A 17,950-nucleotide genomic window follows, 5' to 3' on the forward strand; every position below is an offset into this window, starting at 1 on the left:
CGCTTCCCCACTGCTTGTCCGTTCGAAGAGGTTCGAGTGCGCACTGTTCGCCAGCGGAGTTCCGCACCCTGCACTCGCCTCCCACATCTGCCATTTTTTAGTGCCATTCAAGTTTCGCTGGCTTTTTCACGTCGCCTGGTCACTAGTGTCGTTTTTGTAAGTTGTTGGGGTGGGTTAAAACCCGCGCGCAGAGCTATAATTTTATTCCTGGAAAATCGTCGTTGGCGCTGACCGCGTCGCACTGCAAACTTACCGTACGCAAACGAAAGTATTAGCCCTTTGTAGCTGGACAACTGTCAAACGGATTTGACTGACACAAGAGCAGTGATATTAGCAGCGCAACGGAAAGCAATTATACGACATAAAAATGTTCTCACGACCCAGGTAAGCTTTTTTTTTTCGTTTGTCTTTTTATGCAAGGACTCGCCTCAAAGGATTTGTGAGCGTGTTTGTGCGTGTGTGCCTCGGTCTTGAATTATGTAAGAATTTGCGATGCGGGAGGAGCAACTGCCCCAGCTGGTAGCCCAGTGACCTAGTCACTCGGATCAGACGAGCGGCCGCCAAGGCGTCCGTGTATATATACAATATATTCACATAGTATATCATCCCATTCCCCTTCTCTTTTTTTGTTCCTCCTTTTGCTGCGCAGCTTTCGTTTTCACTGGGAAGCGCTATGTGCGAGCGAGAGAGGGATTCCGATTGGGAATCGCACATGGCCTGGCATTGACCCTTTGGCTTCCCTCCCTTTCTCGCACTTGCTGGTCCCGTTCGGCGAACAGCTGTTTTCAGAATTTTCACTTTTCCCTTGCAATTGCATAAGCGTTTTCGAACTTGCATGTCTTCGTTTTTTTGGCTGGCAAACAAGAAACAGCTGAAAAAATCAATGGGCTGCAGAGAGAGAAAAGCGGTGGTACGTATCATAATTATATGTGCTTTATTCGTATGAATTTTCTATGATTCATAGCTGGATAGGAAGTACAAATACAAATGTATTCTATTGTTTAGCAGTTTCCTAAGAAAAAAAAACAACTAATGGAAAGTTCCTCATACTTTTACAATCGAAAACAATTTGTTTCCTGTGTAGCGAAAACACAACACCTTCAATACCATGGACATGGACATATATTCGAAAGATGGTCTGGCGGAATTCTAAATTTAGTGCATATACCGAAAAAATGTGTGCTTTGTATCGCCACTGTCAGCGTTTTTCGTTGCCAAGTTCATCAAGAATGTTTTCAGCTGGCCCGCTATCTTGCCTCTCGTTCCCACGCAAACCGTTAGCCAGAAATTTGGCTAGCAAAAAGAGGAAAGACGTAAAGAGTTTAATGAACTTGGCCAGCTTTTGCCTTCAGACTCCAGTTCTTAGGGGGAATGTTCTTAGGGCTTTTCGGACCCTAAAAATAACTATTGGTAGCACTTGGCGATATAGAGGGTATCATTTACGACACGCACTTATTCCGTGTATTTGGCTCAGATATGCGAAATTGTTTAGCACTCGACGTTGTGGGGGCTCATGTGAGTGCCATTCAAATAAATGGAAAAAATTGACGAGTGATAGCGTGTTACCTAAACGATAATTATCAACCCAAAGTGCTCGCCTTTTGTCGGCGTAAGGGATCTCGGGGTTTCCAGCCCGGCGCACGTCACTAACCGGTTCCAACTTGACCAAAATCCAACAGCGACACTGATATCGACCCTCTGCCAATCCCATTCCCATTCCCCGCGAGCATGATTCCATCAATGAACCGCAAACACAAATTAGTCACACGCCTCTGTCCCGCGACATTTGCCTCTCTCGTAATTAGCACCATCTATTCGAACTGCCAGCTAGCAAAAACCAAACAGCAGGGGTCAAAATTATAGGGCAGCTTATAAAATATGATCTTCGCCTGGCACTTCGATCACAGTTACAGTGTTGAATAATCAGAACCTGTTTTTAATTAAATTGGGGTCCATAATTTATTTTTGTAAGCTCTCCACTACGAGTTGTTAGTTTCGCAATCTTATCTTGGGGCATTACGCTTCAAGAACAGAAAAACATTTTCAAGTTCAATGATCCAATTGGTTTTGTAATTCATTAAATTGATACGATCACAAGGAAGTGGCCAGAAAATTAGCTACTTTAGCTGTCCTTAAGAAGAATAAATAATAATGCTCTTCAGTCCAAGCGGTAAAACAGAACTTGTAGTTTTTAAATAGTTCTTATAGTAAAGAAATTAAATAAGTTATTTAAAAGTGGATTAGATGCTAGAGTTATGGCCGCGGCTGTGCATAGATTTTTATCGTGATGTTGCCAGGCCATCCATCCCCCTTATCGCTGGCGCTTTGGATTCCGGGGGACAGCTGTAAACAATGCGGCTTAGTTTCCTTCTTTTCTGCTTTTCATTTTATATTTTGGCGTGCCCAGCGCGGTGATAAACAAAAAGCAGCTGACGTCGACCTTGGGCACGGCGTTTTTATTCCATAAATATGTACATATGTGTGTGTTTGTGGGTGAACAGGGGGCCCCCCCAGTGGCAATGTCAAGAATGACAGTGGGCCCACCTCAAAGTCAAGGGTTCCCAGGGGGTTCTCCAATTGCCACGCTGATAAAGTGATTCACGTAATGCACTTTTGCAATTTGCAGCTTATGTGGAACTGTGGGCAAATTGTGCCGATGCGGCACTTCAGCAACAGGAAAGACTGCTGTGGCAGCAGCAACAGTTCCCACCGCTCGCCACTACCATGAGGTGGTGGGCGATATCATCTGCCCGTCTCAGGTGCGCGGCATAGATCACATCCGTGATCCGCGACTCAACAAGGTAAGGAGCACTAAATTAATTGTGTGGCCCGTAAGTTTTGTATAAACAAATGCTTTTATTTTTAAGGGCCTGGCCTTTACGCTGGAGGAGCGCCAAACTCTGGGCATCCATGGACTGCAGCCAGCGCGTTTCAAGACGCAAGAGGAGCAGCTGCAGCTCTGCAAGATCGCCGTGAACCGCTACACGGAGCCACTGAACAAGTATCTGTATCTGAGCGATCTGTACGATCGCAATGAGCGTCTGTTCTTCCGATTCCTGTCGGAGAACATCGAGGATCTGATGCCCATTGTGTACACGCCGACGGTGGGCTTGGCCTGCCAGCGCTTTGGCCTGATCTACAGACGTCCTCATGGTCTGTTTATCACCTACAACGATCGCGGACACATCTTTGATGTGATGAAGAACTGGCCGGAGCCGAATGTGCGTGCCATCTGTGTGACGGATGGCGAGCGCATCCTGGGACTGGGAGATTTGGGAGCCTGCGGCATGGGCATTCCCGTGGGCAAGCTGGCCTTGTACACGGCTCTGGCCGGAATCAAGCCCCATCAGTGCCTGCCCATTGTGGTGGATGTGGGCACCAACAACATCGATCTGCTGGAGGATCCCCTGTACGTGGGTCTGCGTCAGAAGCGAGTGGTTGGTCGGGAGTACGACGACTTTATTGACGAGTTCATGGAAGCCGTGGTGCAGCGCTATGGCCAGAACACTCTGATCCAATTCGAGGACTTTGGCAACCACAATGCATTTAGGTTCCTGGACAAGTACCGCAACACCTACTGCACCTTCAACGACGACATCCAGGGCACCGCCTCCGTGGCCGTAGCTGGGCTCTATGCCTCCAAGCGTATTACGGGCAAGTCCTTCAAGGACTACACTTTCCTGTTCGCAGGAGCCGGTGAGGCCGCCATCGGCATCGCCGATCTCACGGTCAAGGCCATGGTGCAGGATGGTGTGCCCATCGAGGAGGCCTACAACAGAATTTACATGGTCGATATCGATGGTCTTCTGACCAAGAGCCGCAAGGTGGGCAACCTGGATGGCCACAAAATCCACTACGCCAAGGACATCAATCCGATGTCAGATCTCGCCGAGATTGTCTCCACCATCAAGCCCAGTGTATGTTATAACAATTGTTATTTCTGATAATCTTGTGATAATCTTTAACTGATCAACAGGTGCTTATTGGTGCCTCGGCTGCTGCCGGCATTTTCACACCGGAGATCCTGCGCACCATGGCGGATAACAACGAGAGGCCCGTGGTGTTCGCCTTGTCCAATCCCACCAGCAAGGCAGAATGCACTGCCGAAGATGCTTACAAGCACACGGATGTGAGTTATTTGAATTGGAAAATACAATGACCAACTAATGAGATGATTGAAATGCACAGGCTCGCGTGATCTTCTCGTCGGGCTCTCCCTTCCCACCGGTCCAGATCGGTGACAAGACCTTCTACCCTGGCCAGGGTAACAACGCCTACATCTTCCCAGGTGTTGGCTTGGGCGTGATCTGCACGGGTACTCACCACATACCCGACGAAATGTTCCTCATCGCCGCCCAGGAGTTGGCCAACTTCGTGGAGCCCAGCGACATTGAGCGCGGATCGCTGTATCCTCCGCTGTCGAGCATCCGCAACGTGTCCATGAACATTGCCGTTGGCGTGACCAAATGTGCCTACGATAGAGGTAAGATACCAATAGCATACCAATCTTGGTGGAATAGAAAATATGACTAATTTGTTTTATTTTTGTAGGCTTAGCATCCACCTACCCGGAGCCACAGGACAAGCGCAAGTGGCTGGAGAACCAGCTGTACAACTTCAACTACGAGAGCTCGATGCCCGCTTCCTGGGTTTGGCCGCGGATGCCCTACATTAAGACTCGTGATTTAGTCCCCACAAAGCTCTATGGAAAACAAAGTGAAAATTAATTTCTTCTTTATTTTATTCTAGGCGAAGAAAGCCCGCTCATTGCCGCCATCAAATAAAATAGCATTAATGCGTTCAACTGGTTGATGGCACCGTTCTGTTTTGCATCTAACACACTCTACTACTTCCAAGCGTACACCATCAGCACCAAGCAACAAAACAACCAACCGACTACTAACTACCCTAGACTAGATAAATTTCCAGTGCTCACTCTTTTTTAATGTTTGTCGATCGATCCGTTGGCACCGACAGTCGAACTCAGCCGCAACTAAGAAATGATTAAAATGTTGTTAATATTAAATAATTATAACACTTAACAAGCTGCGGAACCAAGGGATCGGTTCTTAAATGTATTTTCAAATTGTTTAATAGTATTATGTATGTATGCCATGTTTTTATATATGTAAAAATTATCATGTTATTAATTTTGTGATACCGAATCGAACGATACCAAATGACGACATTGACTTGACGACTGTGACGGTGACTACGCCTCCGAAAAAGCAATTACGCAGTATTCTATTCTATGCTATCACTATCCTATCTGTATTTAATCTATGCTATGTTTATGGTTTGCTGTAACTTAAACACCCGATTGGCTTCGCAATTCCATTCCTCGCCGCTTGCCATAACTATCCCGCATTATCAGTGTACCCCAGCTTCCGATATGATCTGCTCTGTCTACTACTACTACTACTACTAACTCTGACGGCGGCATCAAGCGAGCTCTGAAGCTATACTTATTTATCAAATTCACGCTTAATCACAACCCACCCGAAATTCGACAATTGATTGATTTATCTATTGCTATATGCTCCTTTCGTTCACACACAGAGAGCGAGGAAGTAATGTAAATTATCGAACCCCCTACAAACCGACCGCCTAGAACAATTGGCTAGACAGCAGAGCTAACTGGTGAGAACAACCCAAACAAGCAAACAAGCAAACAACCAAACAGCCAACCATGCAACCGATTCCACATGTAAAACAACTTAACTCGCTGCCGTTAACCACCACCAACTATCTAAGTTAGAACATTATGCTTTCTATCGATTAGTTCCCTTATATCTGTAGATATATTCGAGCGACGATTATGTTTGTTGTTTAGCCATGTCTGATATTTATTAACGCAATTAAGCAGCTTTGTTATAATTTATTGTTAAAAGGTCGAGCCTAATGTATCAGTAACTAGAAACCCTACCCCTTATGATCGATCGGACCGATTCAGCCATTGTACCACTGACTAGATGATGATGATGTGCGATAAACAATAAAACGAAAACACAAGTTAAGCCCAGTCGATCCTTAATGCCAAGTGCTGGCTGGAGATCTCTTGAGATCTGGATGCCCCTTTGTTTTCAGAGCTTTCGCGAGAGTTTCAAGTTTGTGTGTCGGAAAGAGAATGAGAGAAGGAGGAGAGGCTTGGGAACGAATTTGATTCTAACTCGTTTTGTTATTGTCTCGGGCAGTATAAACAAATGTTTGAAAATATTCGGATATTTCCATAAATTGTTAATTCTATTCCGGATGACGGGGCCAGAAGCGATGTGAGATTAAAGCTCCGATTTAAACTCGATTTCGTTCTCTCATCTGCTGCTGCCGCCGCTGTCGGTATAAAACGCAACTTCTCAGCTTGTTATCTCCCAGTCGCGCTTGAAACGTCTGTTTGCACAGAAATCCACGTCACACGCACACGTACAGGTTCCGAGCAGTCCAGATCAGCGATTCCAGCGAGATGATGATAGCCAGCAGCCTCGCCGTCTTATATGGCATTGCCATCGTCTCGTCGATGGGCGTGCAATCTGCCCGAGCAGGTTAGAGGAATTCTCCGAATCCGCGTCGGTGGGATGCTAATGCTAATATTGGTGTACATTATTGCATGGGCCAGACTACGCCGACGACTGCACCACACCGGATGGCGATCAGGGTCAGTGCATGCCCTTCTCCTCCTGTCGCACCATCGAGGAGCGCCTGACAGAAGCCCAGAAGGCCGGACAGAAAGTGCCAGCCGACTACGCCAGTTACCTGCAGAAGGCACTCTGCGGCGAGTTTAATGGAGTGGTAAGTCTAAGAATGAAGGTTCTTTAACTCAATGCGACAGAGTTAAAGTTCAATATACTATATTGTCAACATTATCTCCATTCTGTATAATTAAATCAAACAAAAACCCCCTGCGTAAATGCGCGCTGAATTACAATGAACTACAATTATGTTATTCATATATAGAATGAAACTCATTGATATGTAAAGCAAACTATATATAACTATATTCCTTGTAATTTCTAGATTCCATATAAACTACATCTTTTTAATGACGTCTCTTCTTTAGCGGCACTTCTGCTGCCCCACAGCCAACATTCAGCACAACTCCAAGGTGATGAGCCTGTTCAAGGACGAAAACTTCGACTGCGGCAACTTCCTCAGCCAAAGAGTGGCCAATGGCTACGAGGTGAAGCTCTCCTCCAGACCCTGGATGGCCCTGCTCCGTTACCAGCAGTTTGGAGAGTCCAGATTCCTGTGCGGCGGAGCCATGATCTCCGAGCGTAGGTGTTCCTCCCAAGAAATCTAATGTGATTTTTAATAATACGTATATCGCTATAGGCTACATCCTGACTGCTGCCCACTGTGTCCACGGTCTTCAGAACGATCTGTAAGTATACGAATCCCAAACTGGAAGCATTCGTATCTTTATCTCCATTTGCATAGCTATGAGATTCGCCTGGGCGAGCACCGCATCTCTACGGAGGAGGATTGCCGGCAGCAGGGACGCAAGAAGAAGTGTGCCCCGCCAGTTGTGAATGTGGGCATTGAGAAGCATCTGATTCATGAGAAGTACGATGCCCGCCACATCATGCATGACATAGCTTTGCTGAAGCTCAACAGGAGCGTTCCCTTCCAGAGTAAGCCAAGTCAAGTGTGAATCCCCATCAACATCTATAGCTGATTGTATATTCCCCATGCAGAGCACATCAAGCCCATCTGCCTGCCCATCACGGACGAGCTGAAGGAGAAGGCGGAGCAGATAAGCACCTACTTTGTGACCGGCTGGGGTACCACGGAGAACGGCTCCTCGTCGGATGTGCTGCTCCAGGCGAACGTGCCGCTGCAGCCGCGATCCGCCTGTTCCCAGGCCTACCGCAGGGCAGTGCCGCTCAGCCAACTTTGCGTGGGCGGTGGCGACCTGCAGGACTCCTGCAAGGGCGACTCCGGCGGCCCACTCCAAGCCCCAGCCCAGTACTTGGGCGAGTATGCACCGAAAATGGTCGAGTTCGGGATCGTCAGCCAGGGTGTGGTCACCTGCGGACAGATTAGCCTGCCCGGTCTTTACACAAATGTGGGCGAGTACGTGCAGTGGATCACGGACACCATGGCCAGCAATGGCCTGTGAGGAGCATCATCATTCGTCGGCAGTTCTTAGAGCGTGCCTTAGTATTAAGTCAAACCCAAAAATATATTAAACACATATTTGTAAACTCAGTCAACACCTTTGCGGTTTTATTCGAAATGTGTTTTGCATATGACACCTTAATGGCAAATGATTTGAGTGACTCGATTTGTGGATACCCTGTGGGATTGAAAATCATAACGGATTAAGTGAAAACCTGTTCTACTCTCTTTTCCCCAACAATTTCAATTACTTGTGAATGAATCATAAATACATATTTTATTACTATTCAATGGACATGTGATTAAATGCACATTTTCTATGAATATTAACAATCAGAATTATTGTGTAATAGACTTGTGAGTAATATCGCTTGAATCTCGAGTGATAACCAAGAGTGTTGTGTGTTGCCTAGTGGCAAATAAGTACCCATTGAGCTATTAATCAACCGCGATAATGTAGCTAATATACGAGTTCAATTGAATTGTTAGACTCTCCAGCGAACTTAAGATAAGCTTTGGATTGGATTAATGTTTATGTGTTCTTTCCGAGATTACTTGCAGTCAAGTGCTGGGTTAATAAGAATAGGATCTAAGGTTTCCGACCTGTCCCAAGTGACGTGCGTTCTAAACTTAGCAGGATTTTTATCGCAAACCGCAAATTTCGGGGGATTTTTTGCACGCATGGCGCACTTAGAGATCTTACCCGGCGATGCTGGGAATTTCTGTTCTGGAAATTCCATGTTACACATCCGACTCATATCCAAAGAACGGGTTTCGATATGGCTATGTCTGTGGCTATGGCGACGACCTGCACTTTGGGCGTAGCCAGGTGAATGGGGAATTGGGTAGCATACTAATTGAGCAAAAAAGTACCGCTTCAATTGGCTGCTCAGCCCACCTGTTGAACCCTAACGACGCGTGCCAGTCCCCGCGACTGCATCGTTGATCTGGAGATGCCGTAGAATCGGAGACATGGAGGGGCAGAGATGTAGCGACTTGGAGCGACCGGCTGCGATTGGGAGAGCCATCTAATCGCCAGGGGGTTTCCTGGAATTTAATCGCTTTTCCCACGCTCCACGGTCCAAGCTCCACAATCGCTTTTCATATCAGAGATGAAGTGATGATTATAGTTTTAAAACGTGGTTATGCTTTTATAAAGACTCAGTATTTTAACAAAACAACTAATTTTAGAAACGGATATTATATTTATATTTGGTATCAGCTATTAAGTAAGTGCTTTATAGCGAGCGTAACTTTATAGTATTGTATATACACCAACTCAATTAGATAGCTAGTATCTGAAACTAGTAGTTCTCCGCCTTGCGCTTGATCTTGTGGAAGTGCGGCAAAAACCTGTATCCGCCGATCTGGGATTGCGCTCAGCTATTGATCATAAATGCTGTCTGGATTGGATTGTATCGGATTGGCGCTTCCCACAGCACGCGAATCCGAGCTACAAAAGCTCGGCACACGACGATCTGGGGTTCATTACAAGTTGATCTGTTCAGCGCGCACGTTGGAGAACTCAATCGTGATCGGGAACGAGATCTCGGAGAGCAGCAGCATTAGCATCCGGACTTGAGACGGGTTTTTTACAACAACAGGAAGGCGTCCCACGTTGAGATTACGGATTATTGATCATAGCAATCAGTCAGGATGGTGTCTGCGGCAATTGGACTTGGACTGTTCTTGTGCATCTTGCCCCAGCTGGTCAGCAGTCGTAAGTAATCAGAAGTTCTATCCTAGGAATTGGATTAATATTCCATTGGCTTGCAGAGAGCAGCTGCGTCACGCCGGCCCAAGCAGCCGGTCAGTGCATCCGATACCAGGAGTGCCCCTTCGTGCAGAAGATTCTCGGGATCTACGGTCGGAATATACCACGGAAAATCCACAACCAAATTAGTGAGATGCAGTGCAGGAGCACTACGAATACAAGGGTAGGTTTTGATGATTTCAAAATAAGTTAAAATATTGAAGACCATTAAATCTGTTCCTGGTTTCTAAGAATATTCTCTAATAAATCCACTTGAATCTATGTTTTCAGGACTTCCATCTTTGTTGCCCCAACGAGGCCACCCCACAGTCCGCACCCAATCGGGAGTCGCAGCGAAAGGTCGTGCGATCGGAGGGCGGAAATCTGAACCAGTATGATCGCCAGGGTCTGCAGCTGCTGAACTCGGTGACCAACTGCGGCAACAAGGGCAATCCCAAGGTGAGCGGTGGAAAGACGGCCAGGCCAGGCGACTTTCCCTGGGTGGCCCTGCTCAAGTACAAGATCAACGATCCGCGTCCATTCCGCTGCGGCGGCAGCCTCATCAGCGAACTCCACATCCTGACCGCCGCCCACTGCATCATCGATCAGCCGGAAGTGTAAGTTCCTCATGCTAAAGGCATACAATCTCATCACATCGTAATGCAATCCACATTGATCATTTGAACTAATTGGTTCAACATCTAGTACTGATGACTAATCTGTGTGAAAATGGTATTCTGCTTTTTAGAATTGCGGTGCGCCTGGGCGAGCATGACCTGGAATCGGAGGAGGACTGCCACTATTTGGGCGGTACGAACCGCGTGTGCATTCCGCCCTACGAGGAGTACGGCATAGAGCGCATACGAGTGCATCCCAACTACGTGCATGGCAAGATCAGCCATGACGTGGCCATCATCAAGCTGGATCGCGTGGTTAAGGAAAAAACGCATATCAAGCCCGTGTGCCTGCCCATCGACCAGAAGTCCCAGGAACTGGACTTCGATCAGAGCTTCTTTGTCGCAGGCTGGGGCGGCACCGAGAAGGAGACTGTGGCCACCAAGCTTCAGCAGGCGCTGATTACCAGGAAGAGCCTGGACGAGTGCCGACAGTACTACAACAAGGGTGAGGTGAACGAGAACCACATCTGCGCCACGGGAACTGGTATCAAGCACACCTGCCAGGGAGATTCCGGCGGCCCGGTATTCTTCAAGCACCGCTTCAAGAACACCTACCGAGTGGTCCAGTACGGCGTGGTCTCCTTCGGCGGACGGCTGTGCGGACAGAACCAGAACCAGCCGGGAGTCTTCGCCAGCGTCATCGACATGCTGCCCTGGATCACGCAGAACCTTCAGTAGTGCCAAACGATACTCTCTTTCCACAAGACACCAACTTATTTATATTCTTATAGTCTTAAGATTTCTTGCCGCAGGATTATCTAGATTTGTAAATTATTTTAATAAATACCATTAGCAGCAATATTTAAAATGCAATTCTTTATCTCGGTGGGACTCGGGATCCTTTAACAATGCACATATAGTGTTCTATTCATTTTTACGAAAGCTTGAACTACACTTATGACTCATAACTTTTCATATTGTTTAAGCATAGCTTTAGAATTCCGAATAATTTCGATATACATATGTATCAGAAGATTCTTAAAAATTTGTTGTCATGGCCTTGGATAAAGTTCTAAGATACTGCCTATTTCACTATCATAAATCTTTCGGAGAGTGATCATTCAATAAAAACGTGATTTCTTAGGAATTCTACATCATATGGCTATCAGCTTCGACTTTTGATCGAAAACTGAGTCATCAATAATGGTAATGTCGTTGGTATGCTATAATTTGCGGTTAGCCACTGCAGTTAATGTCCATTTAAAACCTAATAACTTGTCTGGGAATACGTTTGGATATATAAATACATATCTGCAAGTTAATAGTGAGTAAAACTGACCAATGACCTTAAAAGTCCAATGTGACTTGTGCTTTTAAGGATGTCCATATTATTAATTGCCAGGCGCGTCTGTTTTATGTGGGCTCTAACATTGAACTAAATCCAAGCCAATAAAACTGGGTAGTTATTTTAATGTAGGCCAAAGCGGAAACAATGGATAGATGGATATCAGGCGGCCCATTGTTACCAATAGCTCGCAGCCGAAAAGAAAATTTGGGCAAACAGTTTCCTTTTCTCCGCCGAACAGTTAACAATGCGTAGCCGCTTCCACGTATTTTTACTAAAGATGTAACCTACTATATGTAATCCATATAGTTCCAATACAAAACTTGTTTCTATTGCAGGATTCTCTACTTGGTGACCTTTTACCACACGCTGCCCTTCTTTGCGAGTGTCTCCGTGTCGCTGCTCAATAGCTACCTCTCCTCGTCGGTTTCATTTAATCTGGATACTATATAGTAAGTTCAAATAGTTCAAAAGTATCCTAAGCTAACTTCCATTGTCCAGCTTGAATTGGAACTCCACTTTTCCGGCCATTACCGTGTGCGAGATTTATAACGCCGAGAGGATTTGGGATCTGAGTGATTCACATTTCGGCGTGGAGCACGATATGCACGTGGATGATTTCATTTCGGAAATCGTATTCTATCGAGGCGTCTGCAGCAGCTGCGAGGATTGCTCCAGGATGCGATGTCCGTCCAACTTTACCCACCTTGTGGACGCGGTGCGTTGCGTTGCCCAGCTTGCTCATAGTACTTCCTTCTAGTTATATCCCCGAATCCCTGCAGTTCCGCACCAAGTGCCATCAGTTGCTGGTGAATTGTACATATCTAAACAAGCTGTTCGACTGCTGCGATCAGTTCCTGCCCCTGCCCACGGAGTATGGACTGTGCTTCTCCTTCAACTCGCATCAGGCACGCAAAGTGTCGCATGTCCAGTTTACCAACAACCGGATGACGGGACCGGGACATCTTAGCTTCCATGCCGCCGCCGACATTCAGCTGTACGTTCATGCTCCAATCGATGTGCCCTACCAGTTCTCCGAGGGCATGATACGGGAAACGGTGCTGCTGGGTCACTACAAGGAGCTGATCCTGAACGTGATCGAGGTGCACAACGACGAGAGTGTCCAGGACCTAAGCATGGAGCAGCGGCGATGTCGTTATGGCCATGAGCATGTGCCGGAGCGACAGGGAATCTACGACTTCTACAGCTACTCCGGCTGCGTGGTGGAGTGGTAATACTTAATAAACTTAATATAATGGACTTAATTCGTAGATTTGTGTATAATCCTTAGTACTGTACTACTTCAACTGGACAACTGCAACTGCACCAGTCACTTTATGGCCATTCCCGGCCAGAATTATCTGCCCGTTTGTGACGTTCGCGGCCTGATCTGCCTGACCCGGATCCGCGACAAGATCATGACGGAGCGCAAGTCCTGCGAGTGCATGAGCTCCTGCGAGGAGCCGGAGTACAACATTATATACAACTCGGCTGATGAGTAAGCACTTTAGGAAGTTTCATTACCACAGTTTAACATTGATAAGTCAAATAAGTAAATAGTTACTTAAAAATGTATCTTTTAACTTTAAGGGATGATGAAGCCTCAGATGAAGTGTCCGAGATCCGAGTGGCCTTGGTTGAACTGCCAACACAGCGATATGTTCGTCGCGTGACCAAGACTATACTGGACTTCTTGAGTAAGCTACTCCATGTTAATCTATATTAGTTTTTAATTTGCCTTTTGCCGTTTCAGTTTCTCTTGGAGGACTGGTTGGCCTGTTCTTCAACACATCCGCCTTGCGAATGGTGGAGACCATTGTTATCTGTCTGCGGTACAGAAAAACGATTGTAAAGTGGGTTAAGCGGTTTTTTCTTGGCACAGTTCAATATTTACAGATCTTGGACCAGTCGACGTAAATCACAATAATATCATAAGCTTTAAATCATAGTTGTCTTTCTATAGGGAGTATGCGTTTGCCGGATGCACTTGTACGAAGTGGGTAGTAGGAGCTCAGCTCCGTGTCATCTTTTGGGCCACATAGGCTGCGCTATCCGGGGAATTGTGCCAATTGGGCGGCGTTACGAACTGCATTAGGGTTTGCATGTAGTTGGGGAGATACATGAAGCTGGAGAAGAGCACCAGGAAGAGCATCACCAGGAAGAATCCATCTGATTGAAAGCAAATAATCCGGATTAGCCGTTGGCTTTGTCGCCCAATTTCGATACTCACTGATCAGCTTCTTTTCCCAGGGCTCTAGCATGTTCACGCACGTCACCAGTTCGTACTGCCGATAGGCGTGGCTGGCCAAGTGTTTTAAATTTAACATTTTCGATGAGTAAAGTCCAATAAATTCGCGTCGCAGGAAATTAAGTTGTAAACAAAAAACATATGACATTCGGTGTAGCCAGATGTTGTGAAACTTGAATTGCTTGAAATCGTAAAAGCAGTTCTGTAGCAGCCAGCCTTTAACAGTTAACTGGCACAACACTGCAATGTTAAGTCTTAACAGTATGTAAAATCATATGGCGCGATTGTTTTGATTATTGGTGATGACATCTTTTGTTTTTTAAGTTTTTGAACGAGAATTAAGCAACGACAGCAGCTTACAATGAATAATAGATTTGTTCGGTAGGTTCCAGCAAATACAGCACTCTTAGAATCCATATAAACTTGGTGTCTTTCAAGGGTTTGGGAGCCATCGCAACCTGAAGCAATTGAAAGGAGACCATCCGTGTCCCATGAAAACCTTCGAATATTTGATAAATCCTGCTGGGACATCTCACAAAGTGCCACAAATAAGATCCTGACGGGCAACAAAGCCCTGGACACTCATTTTGGAGGTGGAATATCCTTGGGTCACCTGGTCGAACTGATTGGCAATTCGGGCACTGGAAAAACGCAAATGTGGTACGTTATTAACTATTATTTTGTTATTAATTATGATTTACAAATGGTATTTGTATTAATTGATAGCTTGCAACTTTGCCTAAATGTACAAATTCCCAAGGCAGCTGGCGGATTGGAGGGCAGTGCATTATTTATAGACACCAGGCAGGATTTCCATCCTGACAGATTAATGGGTTAGTAGATGGAATAAACTATTTCTCTGGTGTAACTGAACAAAGTCTATTTCTAGGCCTAGCTCTGAAACTGGAGAGGCAGTATGCACATAGAGTTCCAGAATTTAAGGCTCACAAAATGCTGCAGAAAATCCATTATGTGAGGTGCCCCAAACTGGATCAATTAATGGCCACTGTACTTAGTTGCCACAGGCATCTCGTCGATCATCCAGATGTAAAATTATATATATTTCTAATATCTCTTTCTTCGCTAATATAAAATGTTCACAATGTCCTTTGTTAGCACCACAAAAATCCATACTTTTGCCAAACCAATTGAAAGTCATTTCTGTAACTTTAAAAACGCAACTGTCTCCTTAGATTAAGCTGATTGTAATCGACTCCCTGGCTTTTACTCTGCGAATGCTTGAGGATGGCGCCCATCGTTACGAGCTGCTTCTGGAACTGCACGAAAGCATGCGGAGATTGCAACGTCAACACGAATTGGCCGTAAGTCCTCACAATCGATCAATTTTGCTTTCCTTTCATAATCCCGTCCAACGGCAGTGGGTCTTCACCAATGTGCTCACGCATCGCTACGTCAAGCAAAAGTTTCAAGTGGAGCCCGCCTTGGGGGATCTGCATTCGCACTTGATCAACGAGCGCATCTGGTTTACGGGCAGCTCTGAGCTTCACCTGGGCAAGTCGTGGCGAACGAGTAGATTGATTCCTTAATCCGAATGAGGCTGCATCACTTTTACTTCGTGTCGAGTGTAAGCGTTAGAAATAGGTACATGCGTAGTAGGATTAAATATGAAGTTATCAGATGAAATATTGTTTTTCTATAAAATAAAAATATGTTTAGCAAAAGATTAGAATCGAAGCATTAGCACAGGAAAGAGGAGCAGCAGCAGGATTGGCAAACGGCATCCTCAACCACTTGCCATGATGCGCTGTGGCACAGAAAACGGATCCGCAACTAGCGCACACCCAGCCAGCTGCTGAGCACTTGCTAAAAGCTCCACCGGTCACCTCCACTCCACGAGGAGCCCGATGCCTATCGATGGCGCAGCTCCAGATTGACAGGCGAGCAACGCCTGATTTATGCGCGCGGCGCAGGAATGTGGCAAAGTGTAAAAAGTGTTTACACATACGAACGGCGACACCCAAACCAGACTGCCGATCTCTAGCCCGCGGCCTTTTATTATACACTGGAAAAAGTAAAGTATCTCTTTCTAGATAAATATTCAAATAATTCATTTGGTTACATTTCATGTCATTTACAATATATATGTTTAACTTTTGCTGTGTACAGTGCAATGCTCACTTTTGGAATAGTAAAACCAAATACTTTCATACATTATTCTTTCCAGTGCACTCCTTAGGCGAACATGGAGCTCCGGGCAGCAGCTAGTCACGCATATGCAGCGACAACTAATTCAATTTCCACTTGCCAGAAGGAGGCGGCTGTTTAGCCGAGTGTGCACGCCTAATTGGTAATGCGATCGGCTTTATTGAGGCGCTGGAGTCGAAGCAGCACTTGTGGCTATAGCTCTACCCATATGGCTTAGTCGCTGGATCGGAATCGGTGGATGTGACTGGGCATGGTGCTCACTGCCTGGCGGAGTTCGCTGGTGCAGTCACAGGCTATCGCTGTCGCTCAGCGCAAATCCCATTACGTGCGATCCGTTTCGAGCCATAAACATGTAACAGCTGCAGAGCCGAGCTCCCCTCCCAGTTTCCACCGATCCCACCCGATCCTAGCCGAGTTTCCTGGCTTCCAGCGGCGCAACTTGTCGCTCGAACTTAATTGCCTCGGTTGCGCTTATGACTTTCGTGTGCAATGCATCCTCATCCACATCCACATCGCCGCTCTGTGACTGCAGCATTAGAAAGTAACTCCAGCCGGCGGATAGCTATAGCTATCAACATCGGGCTCGCATCGTCTTCGTCGTCATTGCGGAGTTGCTGGCGCTATTTTCGACACCGCCTGGCCCGCCATAAATTTCCAACTGCCCTGTAATGCACTTGGGCCTCAAAAACTAGAAATAGTCTGACTGAGCCGGTGGCACCGAAAAAAGTTTCCGAGATGATCGGAAAAAGATTTTGCTATCAGTAAAAAAAAACACTACAGATTCAGATTTGGTATAGATTTTATTTTGGAATCATTAAAAGGCAATGTTAAGTTTGGTCTTTATATCATTGTATTTTTTATATTCGTTTCTGGTAAATCGTAATGCCTAATATATTATTTACTACATTAGTTTTAAATATTTTTCTTTTCGTGTGTGTAATTTACCAAGCTGGCAAGTTGAAAGTCCATTTCCCATTTTCCATTTCGTACGGCTTTCAATTAAAACAAAAAGCAAAAAGCGAACAAACATTCCGAGTTACCGAGCATGGCCTGGCAATTTGGCCACGACCTCGTGCACCGCCAAAGTTCAGGCCCAGAGTGGCTAATTCCGCAACACCGCGCCGCCCCGATGGCAGCGCCCGATAGCAAGAGCCACGGCCACAAGCTGCGGCTCCAGGAGGAGCCACTCTGCTCCACTCTGGCCGTGAGATAATCAAATGTTGGCCAAAAAGGATTGCACTCACCGCGTCCGCTGCCGCCGCCTGGCTTATTGTTCTGAGAAATTGTTATTAATTGAGTTGTACGTTGCACCTGGCAAGCTTCGATTTGGAAAGCACTTCACTACGTCTCGATGCCTAATCTGCTGCCCAGTGGGTGGCCCTTCAGCATCGGCCATTGACACTACTAAATGGCCCGGCTCCGCTCATTTGCCCAATTTAATTTGGCCTGGCCATCAATTTTGGCCAGGAGAGCAGCAGCCGCGATCTCGTCTCATTTGCATGCCCGTAATTTATGCCCATCAATTAGCTGATTAATTTATTTGGCGTGGAGCGAGAGCTGCGGAGCATCATGCCCAAAACGCTTGTCTAATTAGACAAATGCGCTACATTAATGTCGCCTCTGACATTTATAAAGCGCGGTTCTGCCGCAGTTGGGTGATTTTTCACTGGTTTTCTGGCTCCTCTTTCTTTCTTTGGGGGGCTTGGTAA

The 17,950-nt window shown here is 46.1% G+C and overlaps 6 protein-coding genes across 9 annotated transcripts; 5 read left to right on the forward strand and 1 right to left on the reverse strand.

Annotated features, from left to right (window-relative positions):
* Positions 1–137: 137 nt before the first annotated feature.
* Positions 138–6,017, forward strand: LOC6729834 (NADP-dependent malic enzyme). 2 transcript variants are annotated; one of them, XM_016177653.3, is made up of 7 exons: positions 138–384; positions 2,627–2,801; positions 2,868–3,917; positions 3,977–4,129; positions 4,189–4,483; positions 4,552–4,716; positions 5,560–6,017. In XM_016177653.3, exons 1-7 carry the CDS (start codon positions 368–370, stop codon positions 5,577–5,579), a joined length of 1,875 nt encoding a protein of 624 aa, XP_016036531.1. In that variant the 5' UTR covers positions 138–367; the 3' UTR covers positions 5,580–6,017. The 2 variants fall into 2 exon arrangements, with proteins under 2 accessions (XP_016036531.1, XP_016036530.1); XM_016177652.3 differs by lacking the exon at positions 5,560–6,017 and adding an exon at positions 4,750–5,042 and having other exon boundaries at positions 139–384; positions 4,552–4,680.
* A 146-nt stretch (positions 6,018–6,163) lies between these two features.
* LOC6739774 (serine protease grass) lies at positions 6,164–8,207 on the forward strand. Its single transcript, XM_016172084.2, has 6 exons — positions 6,164–6,539; positions 6,614–6,786; positions 7,055–7,268; positions 7,327–7,375; positions 7,432–7,625; positions 7,689–8,207. The coding sequence occupies exons 1-6, from the start codon at positions 6,461–6,463 to the stop codon at positions 8,111–8,113; spliced, it is 1,134 nt and encodes a 377-aa protein (XP_016036532.1). The 5' UTR covers positions 6,164–6,460; the 3' UTR covers positions 8,114–8,207.
* A 1,363-nt stretch (positions 8,208–9,570) lies between these two features.
* On the forward strand, positions 9,571–11,350 carry LOC6739773 (phenoloxidase-activating factor 3). The gene is made up of 4 exons (XM_016172085.3): positions 9,571–9,832; positions 9,889–10,049; positions 10,157–10,482; positions 10,614–11,350. The coding sequence occupies exons 1-4, from the start codon at positions 9,769–9,771 to the stop codon at positions 11,218–11,220; spliced, it is 1,158 nt and encodes a 385-aa protein (XP_016036533.1). The 5' UTR covers positions 9,571–9,768; the 3' UTR covers positions 11,221–11,350.
* A 335-nt stretch (positions 11,351–11,685) lies between these two features.
* LOC27209435 (pickpocket protein 19) lies at positions 11,686–13,941 on the forward strand. The gene is made up of 7 exons (XM_039295608.1): positions 11,686–11,700; positions 12,137–12,279; positions 12,329–12,545; positions 12,610–13,058; positions 13,119–13,325; positions 13,418–13,524; positions 13,581–13,941. The coding sequence occupies exons 1-7, from the start codon at positions 11,686–11,688 to the stop codon at positions 13,742–13,744; spliced, it is 1,302 nt and encodes a 433-aa protein (XP_039151542.1). The 3' UTR covers positions 13,745–13,941.
* On the reverse strand, positions 13,320–14,243 carry LOC6729831 (serine palmitoyltransferase small subunit B). Of its 2 annotated transcripts, XR_006541928.1 has the most exons (3): positions 14,058–14,243; positions 13,722–13,996; positions 13,320–13,654 (listed from the first exon to the last, which is right to left on the reverse strand). XR_006541928.1 is itself a non-coding variant. In XM_002105098.4 (2 exons), the coding sequence occupies exons 1-2, from the start codon at positions 14,221–14,223 to the stop codon at positions 13,839–13,841; spliced, it is 324 nt and encodes a 107-aa protein (XP_002105134.2). In that variant the 5' UTR covers positions 14,224–14,243; the 3' UTR covers positions 13,682–13,838. The 2 variants fall into 2 exon arrangements, 1 of the variants encoding a protein (XP_002105134.2); XM_002105098.4 differs by lacking the exon at positions 13,320–13,654 and having other exon boundaries at positions 13,682–13,996.
* LOC6729832 (DNA repair protein RAD51 homolog 3) lies at positions 14,196–17,150 on the forward strand. 2 transcript variants are annotated; one of them, XM_016177650.3, is made up of 8 exons: positions 14,196–14,336; positions 14,400–14,456; positions 14,514–14,735; positions 14,802–14,908; positions 14,965–15,122; positions 15,269–15,397; positions 15,455–16,107; positions 16,261–17,150. In XM_016177650.3, exons 2-7 carry the CDS (start codon positions 14,437–14,439, stop codon positions 15,620–15,622), a joined length of 804 nt encoding a protein of 267 aa, XP_016036535.1. In that variant the 5' UTR covers positions 14,196–14,336; positions 14,400–14,436; the 3' UTR covers positions 15,623–16,107; positions 16,261–17,150. The 2 variants fall into 2 exon arrangements, with proteins under 2 accessions (XP_016036535.1, XP_044779255.1); XM_044923320.1 differs by lacking the exon at positions 14,196–14,336 and having other exon boundaries at positions 14,344–14,456.
* The last annotated feature ends 800 nt before the right edge of the window (positions 17,151–17,950 follow it).

This window comes from Drosophila simulans, chromosome 3R (genome assembly GCF_016746395.2).
Source record: "Drosophila simulans strain w501 chromosome 3R, Prin_Dsim_3.1, whole genome shotgun sequence".
NCBI classification, from domain to species: Eukaryota; Metazoa; Arthropoda; class Insecta; order Diptera; family Drosophilidae; genus Drosophila; species Drosophila simulans.